General features: G+C 51.4%; 2 protein-coding genes across 10 annotated transcripts in view; one reads left to right on the forward strand and one right to left on the reverse strand.

The window, feature by feature from the left end:
* The window catches only part of S100PBP (S100P binding protein), a 29,803-nt gene extending 19,489 nt beyond the window's left edge, over window positions 1–10,314 (reverse strand). For 2 of the 7 annotated variants that reach the window (XM_075114989.1, XM_075114991.1), the window contains exons 1-6: window positions 9,051–9,123; window positions 7,517–7,596; window positions 5,403–6,703; window positions 5,083–5,180; window positions 4,214–4,326; window positions 3,456–3,517 (exon numbers count right to left, since the gene is read on the reverse strand). In XM_075114989.1, the coding sequence (XP_074971090.1) occupies window positions 3,465–3,517; window positions 4,214–4,326; window positions 5,083–5,180; window positions 5,403–6,602 (1,464 nt within the window). In that variant the 5' untranslated portion in view covers window positions 6,603–6,703; window positions 7,517–7,596; window positions 9,051–9,123 and the 3' untranslated portion in view covers window positions 3,456–3,464. Of the gene's footprint in view, window positions 1–3,455; window positions 3,518–4,213; window positions 4,327–5,082; window positions 5,181–5,402; window positions 6,704–7,516; window positions 7,597–9,050; window positions 9,128–10,158 lie in introns of those variants that run through there. The other 5 variants (XM_075114985.1, XM_075114988.1, XM_075114990.1 and 2 more) reach the window with 4 other exon arrangements.
* YARS1 (tyrosyl-tRNA synthetase 1) lies at window positions 9,195–15,213 on the forward strand. Of its 3 annotated transcripts, none has more exons than XM_075114983.1 (14): window positions 9,195–9,215; window positions 9,364–9,428; window positions 10,314–10,460; window positions 10,537–10,712; window positions 10,924–11,053; window positions 11,383–11,463; window positions 11,804–11,896; window positions 12,041–12,176; window positions 12,402–12,487; window positions 12,956–13,091; window positions 13,471–13,565; window positions 13,701–13,894; window positions 14,033–14,174; window positions 14,435–15,213. In XM_075114983.1, the coding sequence occupies exons 2-14, from the start codon at window positions 9,372–9,374 to the stop codon at window positions 14,543–14,545; spliced, it is 1,584 nt and encodes a 527-aa protein (XP_074971084.1). In that variant the 5' UTR covers window positions 9,195–9,215; window positions 9,364–9,371; the 3' UTR covers window positions 14,546–15,213. The 3 variants fall into 3 exon arrangements, with proteins under 3 accessions (XP_074971084.1, XP_074971085.1, XP_074971083.1); XM_075114984.1 differs by having other exon boundaries at window positions 9,202–9,219; XM_075114982.1 differs by lacking the exon at window positions 9,195–9,215 and adding an exon at window positions 9,219–9,255.
* Window positions 15,214–15,423: the final 210 nt, after the last annotated feature.

A 15,423-nucleotide genomic window follows, 5' to 3' on the forward strand; every position in this document is an offset into this window, starting at 1 on the left:
CTGGATCTTTCAGGCTGCTCCCAAGAGGTCTTTCTAGGTCAGGGTTACATGGGTCACAGAGCACCAAACTTTTACTCACTGCTCAAGCGCTCGACTGATCTTACAGCCAGTGCTATCTGTGCACACAGAACAAGCCCCTCTATCCAAAAAAGCAGATCCAAAGGCCTTGCATAGTGAATCCCTGGCAAGAGATGGTTCAGCAGAATTCAAGAATCCTTGAATTTGTGTCACAAAATATGAAACCACCAGTAACTCCAGCCTTGCTGTAGCATTTGCCCTTCTGCTCACTCAGGACAGGTACTACAGCTTAGTGAAAGGCAACTTCCTTGGAATACCGCCCTTGCTGAAGTCCACTGTTTCAAGGTGCTCTCAGTACAGAACAGTGTGTGTCCTTGCCCAGTCAAAACTCAACGGTTTTTCCATCCTGCCACTGCCGTCATGTGATTAATGTGAATCATGGCTCTGCGTACCACCACTTCCTTTCCAGGGAACATAGTGTATCGAGCAAACCCAGGTCTCCTTCATAAACTGCAGTATCAGCTTTTATTTACCCAAAGAAATAACTTCTTGTAAAAAAAAAAAGAAAAAGATACTTCTAGAAAAGATTTCAGAATTGTTCTTGCAAAAAAATCCATGGTTCTGGGCTGCACTATTTAGGAAGAAGGGAGGCATTCCAAGGCAGCTAACAAAAGGCAAGCTGTCACACAACAATTTATGTTGTCTGCAACGAGCTGATGCAAGATGTGTGTGACAAGAAGAAATCACAACTTTTCACAAATTCTCAGCCTTCTTATGTAAAAGTCCCCCTTCCTTGCCATTCTGAGTCACAGTCAAAATGGGTCACACAAACCAGGGGGACATTTCCTACTGCCGGGGGCATACCCTTCACCCCTGCACCCGAGGGAAGGCAAGAAATTATGCAAACTGCCACCACGACTCATGAGTACTTCACACCAGAAAGAGGTTTGAGCTCCTCTGCAAGAGGCAAAGTCACAGGAGCAGACTAACACCATCATGTATTTGGAGAGAGCTGTTATCACAGTGCCTCACATAACTATCTAACCCAAAACCCAGAGTAGGAATCCTTATGGCCATTACACACGAGGAAAGGGGACAATGACACCCTAGATAAAGTGAACTGCCATGGAGCAGAACTTGAAACACTTTGGTTCCTTCTTCCTCACAGTCTATTCCCCACCCTTCCATAACAGTTGAGGCCAAACTACAGATTTCAGATTAGATTTTTCAGGCAAGTTCTGCTCTCATTTAGAAACCAGGAGCTCTACCTCAGAAGTACCACCTGCAAACCAAAGCCATGTGGTTTGCCACTAGAGAAGCCCCTGGACCAGTTGTGTAGACTAGGGAGTATCACACTCTGCTGAGCCCAGCTAACTCCTCCCACCACTCCCCTCACAGTAAGCCTCCTTGCAATCTGCTTATCAGCTCCTACCCCATCCCCTACTCCAAACCCCGTCTCACATCCCTCTTGAAATTTAGGGTTTGTAGGTGGATTTCATTTGCTTTGGAGTGAAATCTCCCTCCTAGGCTCAGCAATAAATATAAATCCTCCCTTATGTCAGCACAGCTCAAGTCCTGTACCTTCCCTGTATGCCTTCCTTTCAAGCAAAATGTGTTTGGGCAGGTAAGAACCATTTCAAGCCTTTTCCTCAGCCAGCTCAGCATCAGTCAACAGACCAGACTCTTTCAAGGCAGAGTCTGCTATCACAGCACTTATTTATATTTCACAGATTTGTTTCTCCATAAGTTTCCTTACACTATTCTCCCTTTCCATCACCTTAAACCTGGTCTGTCTGGGTTTTTAAAGATACTTATCTTTGTTATCACAGTAAGACCAGATGGTCTGTCACTTTTTATAAGGTATTTCCTCCTTCTCCTCTCCCTTTGATTGAAGAGGGATCCAAGAAACTAATTTATCATGTTTTGCCCAGGTTGTAAGAAGTCTGATAAAATTGCTAAGCATCATAATCCTCTACCAAACAAATCAACCCTCAAGGAGAACTCCTGGTGGAGTCCTGCTAGCAGAAGCAGAGAAAGCAGTGGCTGGAGGTCAGACAGGAGCTAGCTCAGCTTCCCAGGTACCTGGGGCGCATGCCTCTGCCAGAGTGATGCTGCTCCGAGTAACATGAGAATACTTGTCTGAGCAGCAGGTGGTGCAAGCCCTATCCGGGATGCACAACAGCAATGTTAATGACCTGCGAAAGCAGATCTCCTGACGTACAGATGTTTGAGTGGAAACCAAGGGAAGGCTATGTTCAGAGAGAGAAATGCTTTTTCTGCTAAGTTTGTCCTTCCCCTGCCCTTTTAAAAACAGACCTATCCAGCCACGTACATTGCCGAGGACAAAACTAGGCAGAGTGTGAACATTCAGTGCCAAGAGTCACAGTTATAAAAGCAGGACCCTCATGTTTCTGTAGACTGATACAGAACTAACCAGGAGGATTGCATCAAGAAGGATATGATTCTATTTCCTGTTGGATAATGGGCAATAATGAAGTGTGAGTGCTATCAAATGGTCAGCTGGCAGAAATCTTGTGGCCAATTATCAGTTTCAGCCACCCATTTCCAAGCAGATGTTCATATCACATCTCATTTCTACATCCGCTTTGATGCAGCCTCAGCAGCACTTACATTCCTATAGGAAATTGCAAATAAATTTATCTCTTCAGATTGAATATCCTCTAGAAACTAGAATGAGAAGAACCACCAGAACCACGGGTTATCTCCCAACTCATTTGAGATGGCTAGATGTGAGAAGTTTACTCTGAATACGAAAGGATTTCTTCCAACTAGTCATTGTTCAAAGACTGTACGTGAGGTATCCAGTGCAACACACTCACCCAACACAGATAAGGAAATTGTATTTATAGGGAACCTGCAAGTGCAGGATACCATGCAGATAAGTGAAAAGATAAAGCCTCTGCTGTAGCCTGTAATTCACACAGACAACATATAAGCCAGGAGCAAGAGACAGGCTACAAGGAAGAGCAGACAGATCATGTAGAAGAGGAGATAGCAAAGCCAAACACTACCGTGAGACAAATGCCAGGAGATTTGCAATACAAAACAGAGCTAAAGATTTGTAGCAGCAATATATTAGTTACTGCTTCCCAAAGGGAATTCCCTTGCTGGCTCTGAAACCCACTGATTTTCTTTTAGGAATTTCTTGGGATCGTTCTGCACTTCTGCATCTCCCACGCAAATGATACATGAGACATTGCTGCAGATCCAGGTGCACAGAAGTACCATACAGGGTCAAAGTCAGCCCACGGAGAAGGTTTTCCTGTGACAACTGGGAAAGCCCACACTGTCTGTCAGGCTGAATTCCAAGCCTACAGCTATTTGGAATAAGAGAGGTTTGCTCTAATAAGAAAATCAAATTGTGTGCATCACAGACAATGTTCTTCCCCAGCAAAATAGATCTCTATTTCACTCACCAGCCTTGTTCATTTGGAGCTCTTGCCTGATTTTCTGTGACTCAGAACATACGTCTTGCATTCTTAATTTGAAAGGAAGAGAAAACAGGCCATTTCAGCTTTCTTTGCACAGTCCTCTCTGCATTACTTATGCTGTATTCATACACTGGAAAGCAGCCCTGTGGCTATGCAGCTGTTCACGCTGCCCAGATAAGTGCAGGCTCCATGCAATGAGCCACAAAACTGTCAGTTTCTTATAACTCTCAAGAAATGACAATTATTGCATCCATGAACACTCAGAATAACCACAGTGGGAGACTATCTCTGGAAGCTACCAGAACACTCTTTGCCCTTCAGAACATCCCAGTTCTACCCATCAACCCGTCAGATACAGCTGATATCCATACCTGCTCTTTACAGACATCTTCCTTTAAACCTCCACAGCTGATAGCTCAGCTCTGCTCTTCCCAGGTAACATGGGCCTGTTTTGGGAGCACGCCTGATTTACTGCAGCAAACCCCCCGTATAATGTTTCCCAGGTATCCCAAACTATGAAACTCATCTGAACCAGTCCTGGAACAAGACCTATTGCTGTGCAGAAACACTGTGTATGGTAGTGCTAGCAAGTGTAGGAGGCACTTTTTATTTCCCTCTGAAAAACAAGTACATTCAAAACATCAGAGAATACAAGTTCAGCAAGCCAGGCCTCCTGCAAAGGTGTCTCCTCCACTCTGCCCTCCCCACCAGTACAGCCTTACCCCATCCCGTCCGAGGGTTACCTGGTGTAGGAACTGCCTTTTTCTTCATATGGATACGCACACTCTGGATATAAATGTTTCTCAAGCTGTTTTGCTTAAGTTCCACCTCTGAAATGCACATCTGTTGCTTCAGTCTTTAAAATAAACGACAGAGTTAATGTTTTTGGACAATTTGTCAAATTAGGTTACAGAAGACAGAGGGGACAAAGTGTCCTACAGAACCAGTACAGACAGGAACTTCTTGTGGCACTATTCTACAATGGCAGCAAAAGTAAAAGTATTTATTTTAATAAAGCTGCAAAGATAACGTGCTGAGAGCAAAGCAAGAGAGTGTCAGCTGAGTGAACCAGCAAGTCACTGTCCTGCTTAACAAGCCATGAACCTCCAGTGAGCCCTCAAAAGCAGCAAATTTTTCATGCTACTCAAGGCCACGCTGGCAACAGCAACGCACAGAACACCTGAGTGCAGCAGGTTTGCAGCAGCCACCGGGAAGAGCTACCAAACTGACAACTCCAGGCCCAGAAGAACCGGAGAGCAGAAGACAAGCATCCATGCACAGCACCCGGTGCTGCTTCACTGCTGCCACCTGCCGGAAACCACTCCAGGAGGCGAGCGGCCACCAAGCCAAGCCAGCACAAACATCTCTTCTCCCCTGCAGACCACTGCCCAGCACCGCCTTAGCAACCTGCTTTCCCATTTGGACCAGCCCTATATTCTTTCCCCTCTTACACTATTTTACAGGATAAAATATTAAGTACTTTCCCCCTATTTCAGTGCATCATAGAAAAAAATAAACATAAACCCAGCAGCAAATAAAACCAAACTGCTCTAGGAAACTGCTGGGGCATTTTTCAAAGTGCAAAGGTGTTTAGAGGCTCCTAAGAAATTACCTTTCTTCCTCCTCCTGTGGCACAGGAATAACTGTGCCAGGCTTCTTCCCGCTGGTTGTCTTTTCCTGCCCAATCTGGCCTCCAGCTGTATCACTTAACTAGAAAGGTAAGGAGAAAGGGCATTAACACCTAATATAAAATCATTCCATGTAAGTCTTCCTTATACAGTTATATAAAAATCACACTTTCCTCCACTTGAAAAACCTTCCCCTAATGTGTAAAGATGCATACTTGTGTGCGTATGGCCATTACTGCAAGTACAAATCAACAGGAATGGAATGAAAAACATCTTAGTTACAAGAATTAAGATGTGTGCTTACTTTAATGCTGTTTGATGGCTGTTCAGCTTCTGTAGATTCCCCCTCGTCATCCTCTGGAGAGTCTAATTTCCTTGAAAAACAGCTCTTTGTTGCTTTGGAAAGCTCTTGCTTTCTGGACCCAGAAGATGGCATGGGACACCTTGGCAACACAGGTGCTGGACTCTCATCAGCTGTACTCTGGTCACAGGCAAGGTCAGAATTGGGCATGGATCTTTCCACATAATCACCGCAGAAGTTAGACACATCTCTGCTTGCAGAGGGAGTCTTTCCCAAGCAATCCACACTCAGGCTTTGCTGGCCGTTAGACATCGGCCCCTCCGAGGATTCAAGAACACAGCTACTGGCAGCTTTATCATACTCTAGGCAATCATTTATGATTGCTTCTGAAGCTTCTCTTTCGGCTTCCTCCAAACAATTGTCCTCCAGAGGCTGATCTACACAGTCAGCATCAATTGGGCTAAGACTCAGAAGCTCCTGAATGTCAAGGTCAAACAGCAAGTGAGTTACTTGGGCCGACTGCAGATGGTTCTCATCCAAACTAGCACTTTCATTTGAAAGGCTAGGATAACTTTCAGAGCCAACTGAAGAACACTCTCTGGACTGAGGTTCAGTTGGTCTCTCTTCAATCTCTGAGGTGACATTTGCATCTTCACTGATGACTGATGCCCCAGGGCAGCTGCTGGTCTCATCCTTTTCACTCTCTCCATTTACATTTTGGCTCAGGGTGCTTTTTCTACTTAGGTACTGCTCAGATTCCACACAATCATCTGCCAAGATTTCCTGGATCTCTTCCTCAGTGTAATTGAAAGGAGAATTCCCTTCTTCGCCATCTGACAGTTCCAACAAGCAGTCATCTGGCTCGCTATCATCAAAACATCTGGTTGTATCTAGAGAAATGGCTACATCATCATATTCTGTTGCAGAAGAACTGGCAACAAGGCCATCATGGCCAGTATCATCCAAAAAAAGAGAGGATCCCTGAAAGCAGGCAGCATCTGGGGAACAGAGCAGCAGTGTCTTTGATGGATCTGGAGTGCTACAGTGATGACTCAACACACAAGCTTTCTTAGCTGACTGTAGGGCCTGAACCTGCTCTGTGGAATCCAACAGCCTTTTGGCCCCAAGAACTGTAGTATGAACAGTAGGTTTAAATTCATGACAAAGACAAAGCCCAAAGGCATGAGGGGAATTGTCATCCATGTTGCTGTTGGATCCTGTATCTCACTGACCCTGTGCCTTCTGCTTACAGCTCCGGAAGCCTGTTCTGAAGTTCATCTGATCCTTGTGCCCTTTGATCAGCCCTTTCAGAAAAGAAATCAGCAGGAGTCAGCTCCTATCTGCCAGCAAGAGACAACATCTTAAGTAGAAGAAACTCAGCTGTTTTCCAAAGATGCTTTAATGCAATGGGGAAGGGAAAAACACTAGCTGAGGCATGACAATTTTAACTCCCTGGTCTCCATTACCTCTACTCCTGACCATTTTAGGTCTTAACAACATATAACAACCACTAGTCCCTCATTCTGTGAGTGTTCTCACGTTGTTTGGCTTTATCAGGCAGGACTAATATAAGCCCCAATCACCAACACAGCCTGTACCATCTCCTCCAAAGCTGCTGTAAATCAGTTGTTCTACCACCAGATACTACGATTCACAAATCACATTCTTTACGACCTTACATTTAAAGTACCGAGTGCACTTTAGGTATTAAATAAAGCCTCACAGACCTTCCCAGTCTCCCAACCCCCACCTTCTAAGATACAAAAAGTCTTTTTCAGGTTAGGAAAAACTGAGCAACGGAAGAGTAACTGTCAGGGAGCTAAAAGGACATTCAGCAGCATATTAGTCACTAACACACTCATACAAAATGCATACTCTAATGAAAGATCAGAAGATAAAGAACCTTCCTGTAAAATTCAATAGTTTAAAAGTATTCACAAACAAAATCTGCTTTCCTCCTAGTGAGGACTAACACTAACATGAATCTTTTTATATGAAAGCCCTGCATTTGACTCTCACCCAGCAGCAGAATCTGGACTAAGGAAACTATTTCCTGTCCTCTTCAACAACAGATTTAATGGAATACCTTTTGTTTTTCTGTTGGTTTGACTACTTACTGCTTTCAAAATGATGGGGGGGTGTGTGGGTGTTATAGGCAGGAATAAAACCCAGGCAGATCTGCTGCTTCCGTGTCATTCTGTCCAAATAATAACAATCAACACTTTCAGGATAATGCTGTAACCACACTGAAGGAAGAAAATACCTTGGGAATCACCTACATACATACAAAACCTATACAAGAACATATGGAGTCATGGGCAATCCTCTCTAGATAGTACTTGCCTGGAGTTCTGCAATTTATCTACAAGTGCTCAGGTCCTCCAAAGAGAAACAAAAGGCAAGTAAAAACAAACTAAATGTGGATTTAGTCCTACAGAGTGTGGCAGTTTGATCATCTAGCTCCTAACCAACACGGACTTGAAAGAGAACCAAGTATTTTAAGCCTATTTTCTGGAACTGGCTTACAGAAAACACATTTGGAGACATTTACATGTTCAGTTGCAGACAGGAAATGGTTTCTTTACTACCATGACCTTCCCAATTCACCTAATAGCAACCTATGCTGGATTTGTACTTTCCGCCCTACACCAAGTGATTCTGGAAACAGAACTCAGGTAACTATGTGACCAATGATGCACAAGCTCAGAGCGAGCACCCTGCCATTCCCCATGGACACGTGTTGAATTCAGGGCTGTTCAAGGATTTACACCAGGGTAATGCTCTGTAACAGTTTAAATGGCTCTTAAATTGATGTAAGACAAGGCTGCCTGCTGCTGGCCTCATATGGTCATACCATGCTGGAGCCGGTTCACTCCCAGCTGCAGAACCACCAGCCATGGATGAGCCATTCTCCTCAGGGCTGCCACAGGAAGGTTCTTTGGAAAGTTACACATGCTTTATGTGGGTTTCTAGCACAGCTTCAGTAAATAATGAGATCAAAAGACAACGCTACTGAGGAACACAGCTCAGCCAAGGCTCATGGACTGGCCGACTTGACCCCTCTGCTCCTGGCAGCCAGACGCAGAGCTCACAGGCCTGCGGCACTGCACTGCTCTGGGATGTGCGCTCCCTGAGGAGAGGGTGGGGAAGCAGCAGGCACCGGCTAGAAGAGACAATCACGGACCACAGGTTAACGGCCTCCTCAGCCCTGTGGTTTGCCCACCACATGAGACACCTTCTCTGAAAAAGCAAACTCTGGAGGCGTGGGGGGATCCCACTCTCACCCCGCCTGGGCACAAAGGCGTGCACCAGCGCTTCGCCTCCAGCGGTCCCTAACCTCACCCTCGCTCACTCACAGCTCAGCTCGCCCCCGTCACGGGCCTGCCCCTGCCTCAGCAGCCCCATGGGAGCCCCCACCCCCGGTACCACCCCACCCCCGGGCCGCCCAAGCCGCGCAGCGAGGCCGAGGCCGCCCCGAGGGCGGAGCTCGCCCGCCCCCGGCTCCTCCTCCCAGGCAGCCTAGGCGCCGGGTGTCCCCCGCAAGCCCCGACCTGGAAAAAGGACTTTTAAAAACCCTAAATAAATAAAGAAAAAGCGACAGGAATGAGCGGCCGGGGCCCGGGGCGGGCCTGGCGACGGAACGGGCCGTACCCTCCTCACCCGCCGCCATCTTAACGGCGCAGGCCGCCCGGCCCCTCCCCGCGCGCGAGGCGACGCCTCATTGGTGGAGTCCGGCCCCGCCCCAATGTCTGCGTGTCCCGCTCTCTCCTCATCGGTAGCTCGGCGCTCGGGTGGCGGAAGTGACGTTCAGGCTGGGTAGGTGAGCATCGAGCGGGGGTGATGCAACCTGGGGGAGGTCGGTGGGGCTGGGCCGGGGGACCGGGGCGGCCTCGGGCACCGGGCGGAGCCGGGGGGGGGTCCTGGGGGGCTGGTGCCTCAGGTAACGCTGTCTCGTTCTCTGTAGCCGCCGCTATGGAGCCCGCGCCCGGCCCTCAAGAGAAATACCACCTCATCACACGGAACCTGCAGGTACCGGCGCGGATCGGGGCTGGGGCAGGCCGCGGAGGGGGAAGGGGGGGAGGAACGGGACCAGGGCAGGCCCTCGGTGTGGCGGAGGGGCCCACGTCAGCCTCTGGGCCCGGCAGCAGCCCCGGGGACACGCCGCGTGCAGGGTGGGCCGGGGCCTGGGCGCGTCGGGTTGATATCCCGAAGAAAATGGAATTTTCTGCTAAGCCATAACAATAACCAATGTGAGCCCGGCAAAACAGAATTTGACGGCCCGAGAAAGGAACTGAGAGATAGGGAAGCACTTGTTCTACGACTGTATCCTTGAGGAAAGCTAAGAGATTGATAGAAGGGAACATCCGGCCTCAGAAGATGCTGAGGATGGGGTGATAAAGTGCATAGCCAAGGAGAACAACTAGTTGGGGTGTTGATAAGAGTTAAAACAAAGTGTCCTTTAGGTGAACTCTCATCATTATAATACTAAAAATCACACCCATAGGCCAAGAACACACCCCCTCCCACCCCCCAATAAGCCCCTCACTCTCTGAGCTTGCATGGTAAATGTAAAGGGAGCTGTACCTTTAAGCTGAAACAAGAAAGAAATTAACCACTTATTAGCTGAGGGTTGTGAATATTAGCGCTGACTGACACATTGAACTGTATAAATTCCTCGTAGTTTCTCAGTGCAGGGTGCTAGCTTTGTGGGTTACCACTTAGCACCCATCTTTGCGCAAAAATGAATTAAATAAAATACCTCCACTCTGTGTGTAGTTTGGCGTTTTGCACACCGGCTGAACGAACCAGCTTTTCGGGATAACAGGCTGGGACATTGTCCTGCCCCAGCCACCCCAGCGGGTTCGCCAAGGAGGCTCAGCTGTGACGGTGTATGTGTGTTGTGGTCTTCTGCAGGAGGTGCTGGGGGAGGATAAGCTCATGGCCATCCTGAAGGAGCGAGAGTTGAAGATCTACTGGGGGACCGCCACCACGGGCAAGCCGCATGTGGCCTACTTTGTGCCCATGTCCAAGATCGCAGATTTCCTGAAGGCAGGCTGTGAGGTGAGCAGCCAGGCTGGGGGCTCAGACCCTGGTGGGAGGGAACATGCAGTACTGACCCTGTCCCCCTCCGTACCAGGTGACGATCCTCTTTGCTGACCTCCATGCGTACCTAGACAACATGAAGGCCCCCTGGGAGCTGCTGGAGTTGCGCACCCGCTATTACGAGAACGTGATCAAAGCCATGCTGGAGAGCATTGGGGTGCCCCTGGAAAAGCTGAAGTTCGTCCGGGGCACTGACTACCAGCTCAGCAAGTGAGTCCTGGGGTGCCTGGTTCTCTCAGGAAGGCAGAGCCTGACCTAGCCCTGTTCCTGAGCCTGTGCCCAGGCACTGCCACCCAGGGAACAAGGCAAAGGTGCCTCAAGGCCTTAGCGCTTCTTGATGTGGTCAGAACCAGTGTTCACATGAAGCAGCTATAAAAGATGTCCCTCTCCCCAGTGCTAACAGCGCTGTCCCTTCCCACAGGGAGTACACGCTGGACGTGTACCGCCTCTCATCCGTGGTGACGCAGCACGATGCGAAGAAGGCGGGAGCGGAGGTGGTGAAGCAGGTGGAGCACCCCTTGCTGAGCGGTTTGCTCTACCCAGGCCTGCAGGTGCGTCATGGTGAGGCAGGTCAGCAGAGCCTCTTGGCCGGGGAGGTGCTGGGCGAAGCCAGGACCGCAGGGACACGTGAGGCTGAATGCCAGGGTCGTTATACTTCACCCCAATATTATACCTGGCAGCAGCGCAAAGGTTAACCCGAACACAGAGCTGCTTTTACAGTGACTCAGGACAGGAGGCAGTTGGAAAATCTGACCTTCCCAGGGAGTGTCCTGGCAGAGGCTGGGCAGATCCTGGGGGACAGGCAGGACCCCAAAGGCTGAGCACAGCTGGAGCGTGGAGTCATGGGTCCAGTCTCAAGGCTGTGCGCGTGTCTCTGCAGGCCCTGGATGAGGAGTACCTCAAGGTTGATGCACAGTTTGGAGGAGTCGATCAGAGGAAGATATTCACGTTTGCAGAGAAGGTGAGAAATGGGGGGTGTTTCTGAGCCCCCTGTGATGCCGATGCCCGGCTCAGGGCTCCAACACTCACTAATCCATTGGGATAAGTGTGTCTGTGATTTCGGTTGGCACCACAGTGCCCTTCGCAGCCCCTGCTGTTGCTCTCATGGTGTGCGGGGCTCTGGAGTGCTGCCATGCATCCCTGGCTGTGGCTGTCAGCACCTTGCAAACTCGTGACAGCTTTCTGGGTCCTGTTATTCTGGGTACCCAAGTTATCTGGAGCCAGGAGCAAACGGGGATTGTGAGTTAAAGCTGATCTTCAGAAGATGATTGTCCATGACTTGCCTTCTTGCTTTTTCCCAGTACCTTCCTTCCCTGGGCTATGTGAAGCGCATCCATTTGATGAATCCGATGGTTCCTGGACTCACAGGCAGCAAAATGAGCTCGTCGGAAGAGGTTGGTCCCTGAACGGTGGCTGTGGTCAGGGGTTCTGCAGGGGGACAGGTTAATGGCTGGGGGCGGAGAGGCTGCAACTCCAGCACGAGTTGTCTCTTTTTGGCAAGAGGTTGGGTAAAGAGCTGTGGAAATCTCTTCCTGCAGGACTCAAAGATTGATCTTCTGGACCGCAAGGAGGATGTGAAGAAGAAGTTGAAAAAGGCTTTCTGTGAGCCAGGGAACGTGGAGAACAATGGTGTCCTCTCCTTCATCAAGCACGTCCTCTTTCCCCTCAAGTCAGGTGAGGGGCTCACCACACTCAGGTGCTGAGGCCAGTGTTCCCTGTGGGTAAGCGGAGGGGATGGGAGTGTGTCCCCCTGGAAGCAGGCTGCCCCTGGTGTCCCCTCCCCAGCCCCCGCTGCGGTCCCCCTTGGCTCTTGGGCTAAGTGGGACAGGTGGTTTATCTGGCTGAGCAGGGGGTCAGTCTCCGCTTGGGTTAATCTGAGCCTTAAAATCTGTGTTGCAGAGTTTGTGGTTCTGCGAGAAGAAAAATGGGGAGGAAACAAAACCTACACAGCCTATGAGGCCTTGGAGAAGGACTTTGCTGAGCAGGTGAGGCTTTCCCTGTCCCTGAGGCTCCTGAGAGTGATCTGGGGGTCTCTGAGTAGCAGTGGGAGACGGAAACGTGCACCACCAGGGGAAAGTGTGGAGCAGAGCGTGGCCCAGTGGCTGTAGGGTGGCAAGGGTGCTCCCAGCCAGGAGAGCCCGAAGGTGAGAGGATGGGTGAGGGATGTGGGGGCATCAGTTGTCCTGGTGCAGGACAGGGCCACATCAGCTGCATCCTGGAACAGAGCAGCAGTTTAACTTTCAGCTGTTCCTAGCTGAGACGGCAAGAAAAAGTGTCCAGAAAAGGGGCTTTGTTTTCTGAGAGGGAATCAGTCCAAGTGCTGGGGTTCATCTCCCTGCCCTGCATGATCTCCAGTTCCTACCTCTCTGGGCTCAGATCAGCGACTCAAATTCTGCTGCTCCTCGTGCCCTGGAGGAAACCATGCAGGAACCCATCCGTTTGTCGTGACACAGGTTGTGCATCCCGGAGACCTGAAGAACTCAGTGGAAGTAGCCTTGAACAAACTGCTTGACCCCATCAGAGAGAAATTCAACAGCCCAGAACTGAAGCAGCTGACCAGCGCAGCATATCCCAACCCGTCCAAAGCCAGTAAGGAGGTGCTGGGAGCTCGTGGGACTGGGGCCCTGGCCATGCAGGGCTGGGTGGGAGAGAGTCCTTCCAGGTGCTGAGGTTAGAGAGAAGGTCTGAAACTTCAGTCTCAGGAGCAGCCCTGGAGAGTGTTAGGAAAGTTGAGGAAAGGCCAGTGCCAGGGCTGTTGGCCTGTCCCAGAGAGGACAGATGCCAACATGCTTCTCTGATGCTTGAGGGGCCAGCAGAGTGGAGGAGGGACTGTGTTTTGTGGTATAGAGACAAGGAGGGAATTCAGTAGGCCCCAGGGCCAGCGTTTGGGGGTCACTGTGTGCTCCCCAGGGCTTGGCCAGCTCCCTGGGTTTAGCTGAGTGGCACAACTGTTCCCTTTGCACTTCAGAGCCTGCAGAGAAGGGCACCAAGAACTCGGAGCCAGAGAATGTGGTGCCATCCCGGCTGGACATTCGTGTTGGCAAAGTGATCAGCGTGGAAAAGGTATGGGCACAACAGGGAGAGGGCAGTAACCTTCCCACATGGTGACATGGGCACTCAGTGTGTGGGGGGGGGTCTGCCCCCTTCTCTGCCACCCCAGTCCCCTCCCCTGCTCTTCACCTCACTTCTGCTTGGCAGCACCCAGATGCCGACAGCCTGTATGTGGAGAAGATTGATGTGGGTGAGCCTGAGCCCCGCACCGTGGTCAGCGGCCTGGTGCAGTTCGTCCCCAAGGAGCAGCTGCAGGACAGGCTGGTGGTGCTGCTTTGCAACCTCAAGCCCCAGAAGATGAGGGGTGTGGAGTCGCAGGGCATGGTGCTGTGTGCCTCCAGGTGAGGGAGCGGGGCATCGGGGCTGTACCCTTCCAGGGGTGCAGCACAGACCCCCTTCTCTGCCCCGGAGCTCAGCAGTGCTGAGGAGCGGTGGGTACCTCCTTGGGGTGACTCTGTTTCCTCCGTGTCCCTCCGCAGTGTTGGGGAACCGCGGCAGGTGGAGCCCCTGGACCCGCCGGCCGGGTGCTGTGCTGGGGAGCGCGTCTACGTGGAGGGCTACGAGGGTGGGGAGCCTGATGATGAGCTCAAGCCGAAGAAGAAGGTCTTTGAGAAGCTGCAGGTGAGGGGCTGTGTGGGGGGCTGGACCACAGCTTGGAGTAGCTGGGGCTCCAGGCATTGAGTGGGGCAGCACTTAAGGCCATGTAGGTGCCACTGTCCCTGCCTCTGGGTGACTCCAAATTAGCTCTTTGTCGCTCACTGCCCGTGTTTGCTACTGCCAGCGAAGTTGTGGAGGAGACAAACCTCCCCACTGGCCAAGCAAGGCACCACTGCCCCACTGGTGGCCCAGGCCTGACCCTGCCTCCCCGCTCTGCTCCCCAGGCTGACTTCCGCATCTCCGAGGACTGCATCGCCCAGTGGCAGCAGAGAAACTTCCTGACCAAGCTGGGGAGAGTCTCCTGTAAAAGCCTGAAGGGAGGGAGCATTGGCTAACAAGCACCAGAGCCACGGCTCGCGCCTCCTGCCTGGCCCCCTCCACCACCTCAGCCAGGCTCTCCTCCCTGGTCTCCGCCATCTCCTCCGCAGTGCCCCAGGCTGGGGGCTCAGCCCTGTGGGACCTGGGGGCTCTGGGACTGAATTTGCAACTCTCCCACCTGGAGAGCTGCCTCTGCCATCCCCCTTGCCTGGGCCTGCTCAGCTGGTGTCCGTGCCTTGGCTGTGGGCCAGCTCTGGGGACTGGCGGTGGCACCACACCTTAAGGGACCTGTGTGACTTGTGCCCATGGCCTCAGGCTCAACGCTGGGGCCATCGGCTCGTTCCCAGTTGCACCGTGGACTGGACGCCCTGCCCGCTGGTCCCGATTAGGCCAGCATGTGTGGGTGCTGCAGTGAGGGCAGAAAGGGAAGGCTGCTTGCTCAAACCTGTGTTGCTGCTAACAGAGCTGGGGGGGCTGCCTGGCAGCCAGGCGCACCCCGTCCCCTGCTCTGCCTGGGCACCCCCTGCTCCGCACTCAGCCTGCCCGGCGCTGCTAGTGCTGCTCTTTGGCCAGGAGCCCCGGCAGCACCGGCGGGTCTGTCCTGAGGCTGGGGGGCGGTGCGGGCCTTAAACACTGACTTGGGAACCATCTGTCTGTTGTAAACCCAAATAAAATGTCAAGCTGACTGCCTGGGTCTGCCTGCCTGCGGTGAGGGGGCTGAGCTGGCAGCCAGCCTTGCTCCTGTGTTTTAGTGCTGCCCGAGCCCTCTGCTTACCCCCTGTGGGCAGCGGTGCCGGGAGTGAGTGTACTCAGGCTCTGCGCCTGCCCCAGAGCTCAACACCGCTGGGAAGGGCAGCTGCCGTGTGGGGCAAGGCCGTGGCTGTAAGCCAGGAAG

Source organism: Phalacrocorax aristotelis, chromosome 20, assembly GCF_949628215.1.
Source record: "Phalacrocorax aristotelis chromosome 20, bGulAri2.1, whole genome shotgun sequence".
Classification (NCBI taxonomy): Eukaryota; Metazoa; Chordata; class Aves; order Suliformes; family Phalacrocoracidae; genus Phalacrocorax; species Phalacrocorax aristotelis.

Excerpts from the sequence above, each read along its gene's own strand:
- YARS1 (XM_075114982.1), top strand. Across the intron at positions 9,429-10,313 it reads TCATCACACGGAACCTGCAG|GAGGTGCTGGGGGAGGATAA; the intron begins GTACCGGCGCGG and ends GGTCTTCTGCAG. Across the intron at positions 11,054-11,382 it reads TGCTCTACCCAGGCCTGCAG|GCCCTGGATGAGGAGTACCT; the intron begins GTGCGTCATGGT and ends GTGTCTCTGCAG.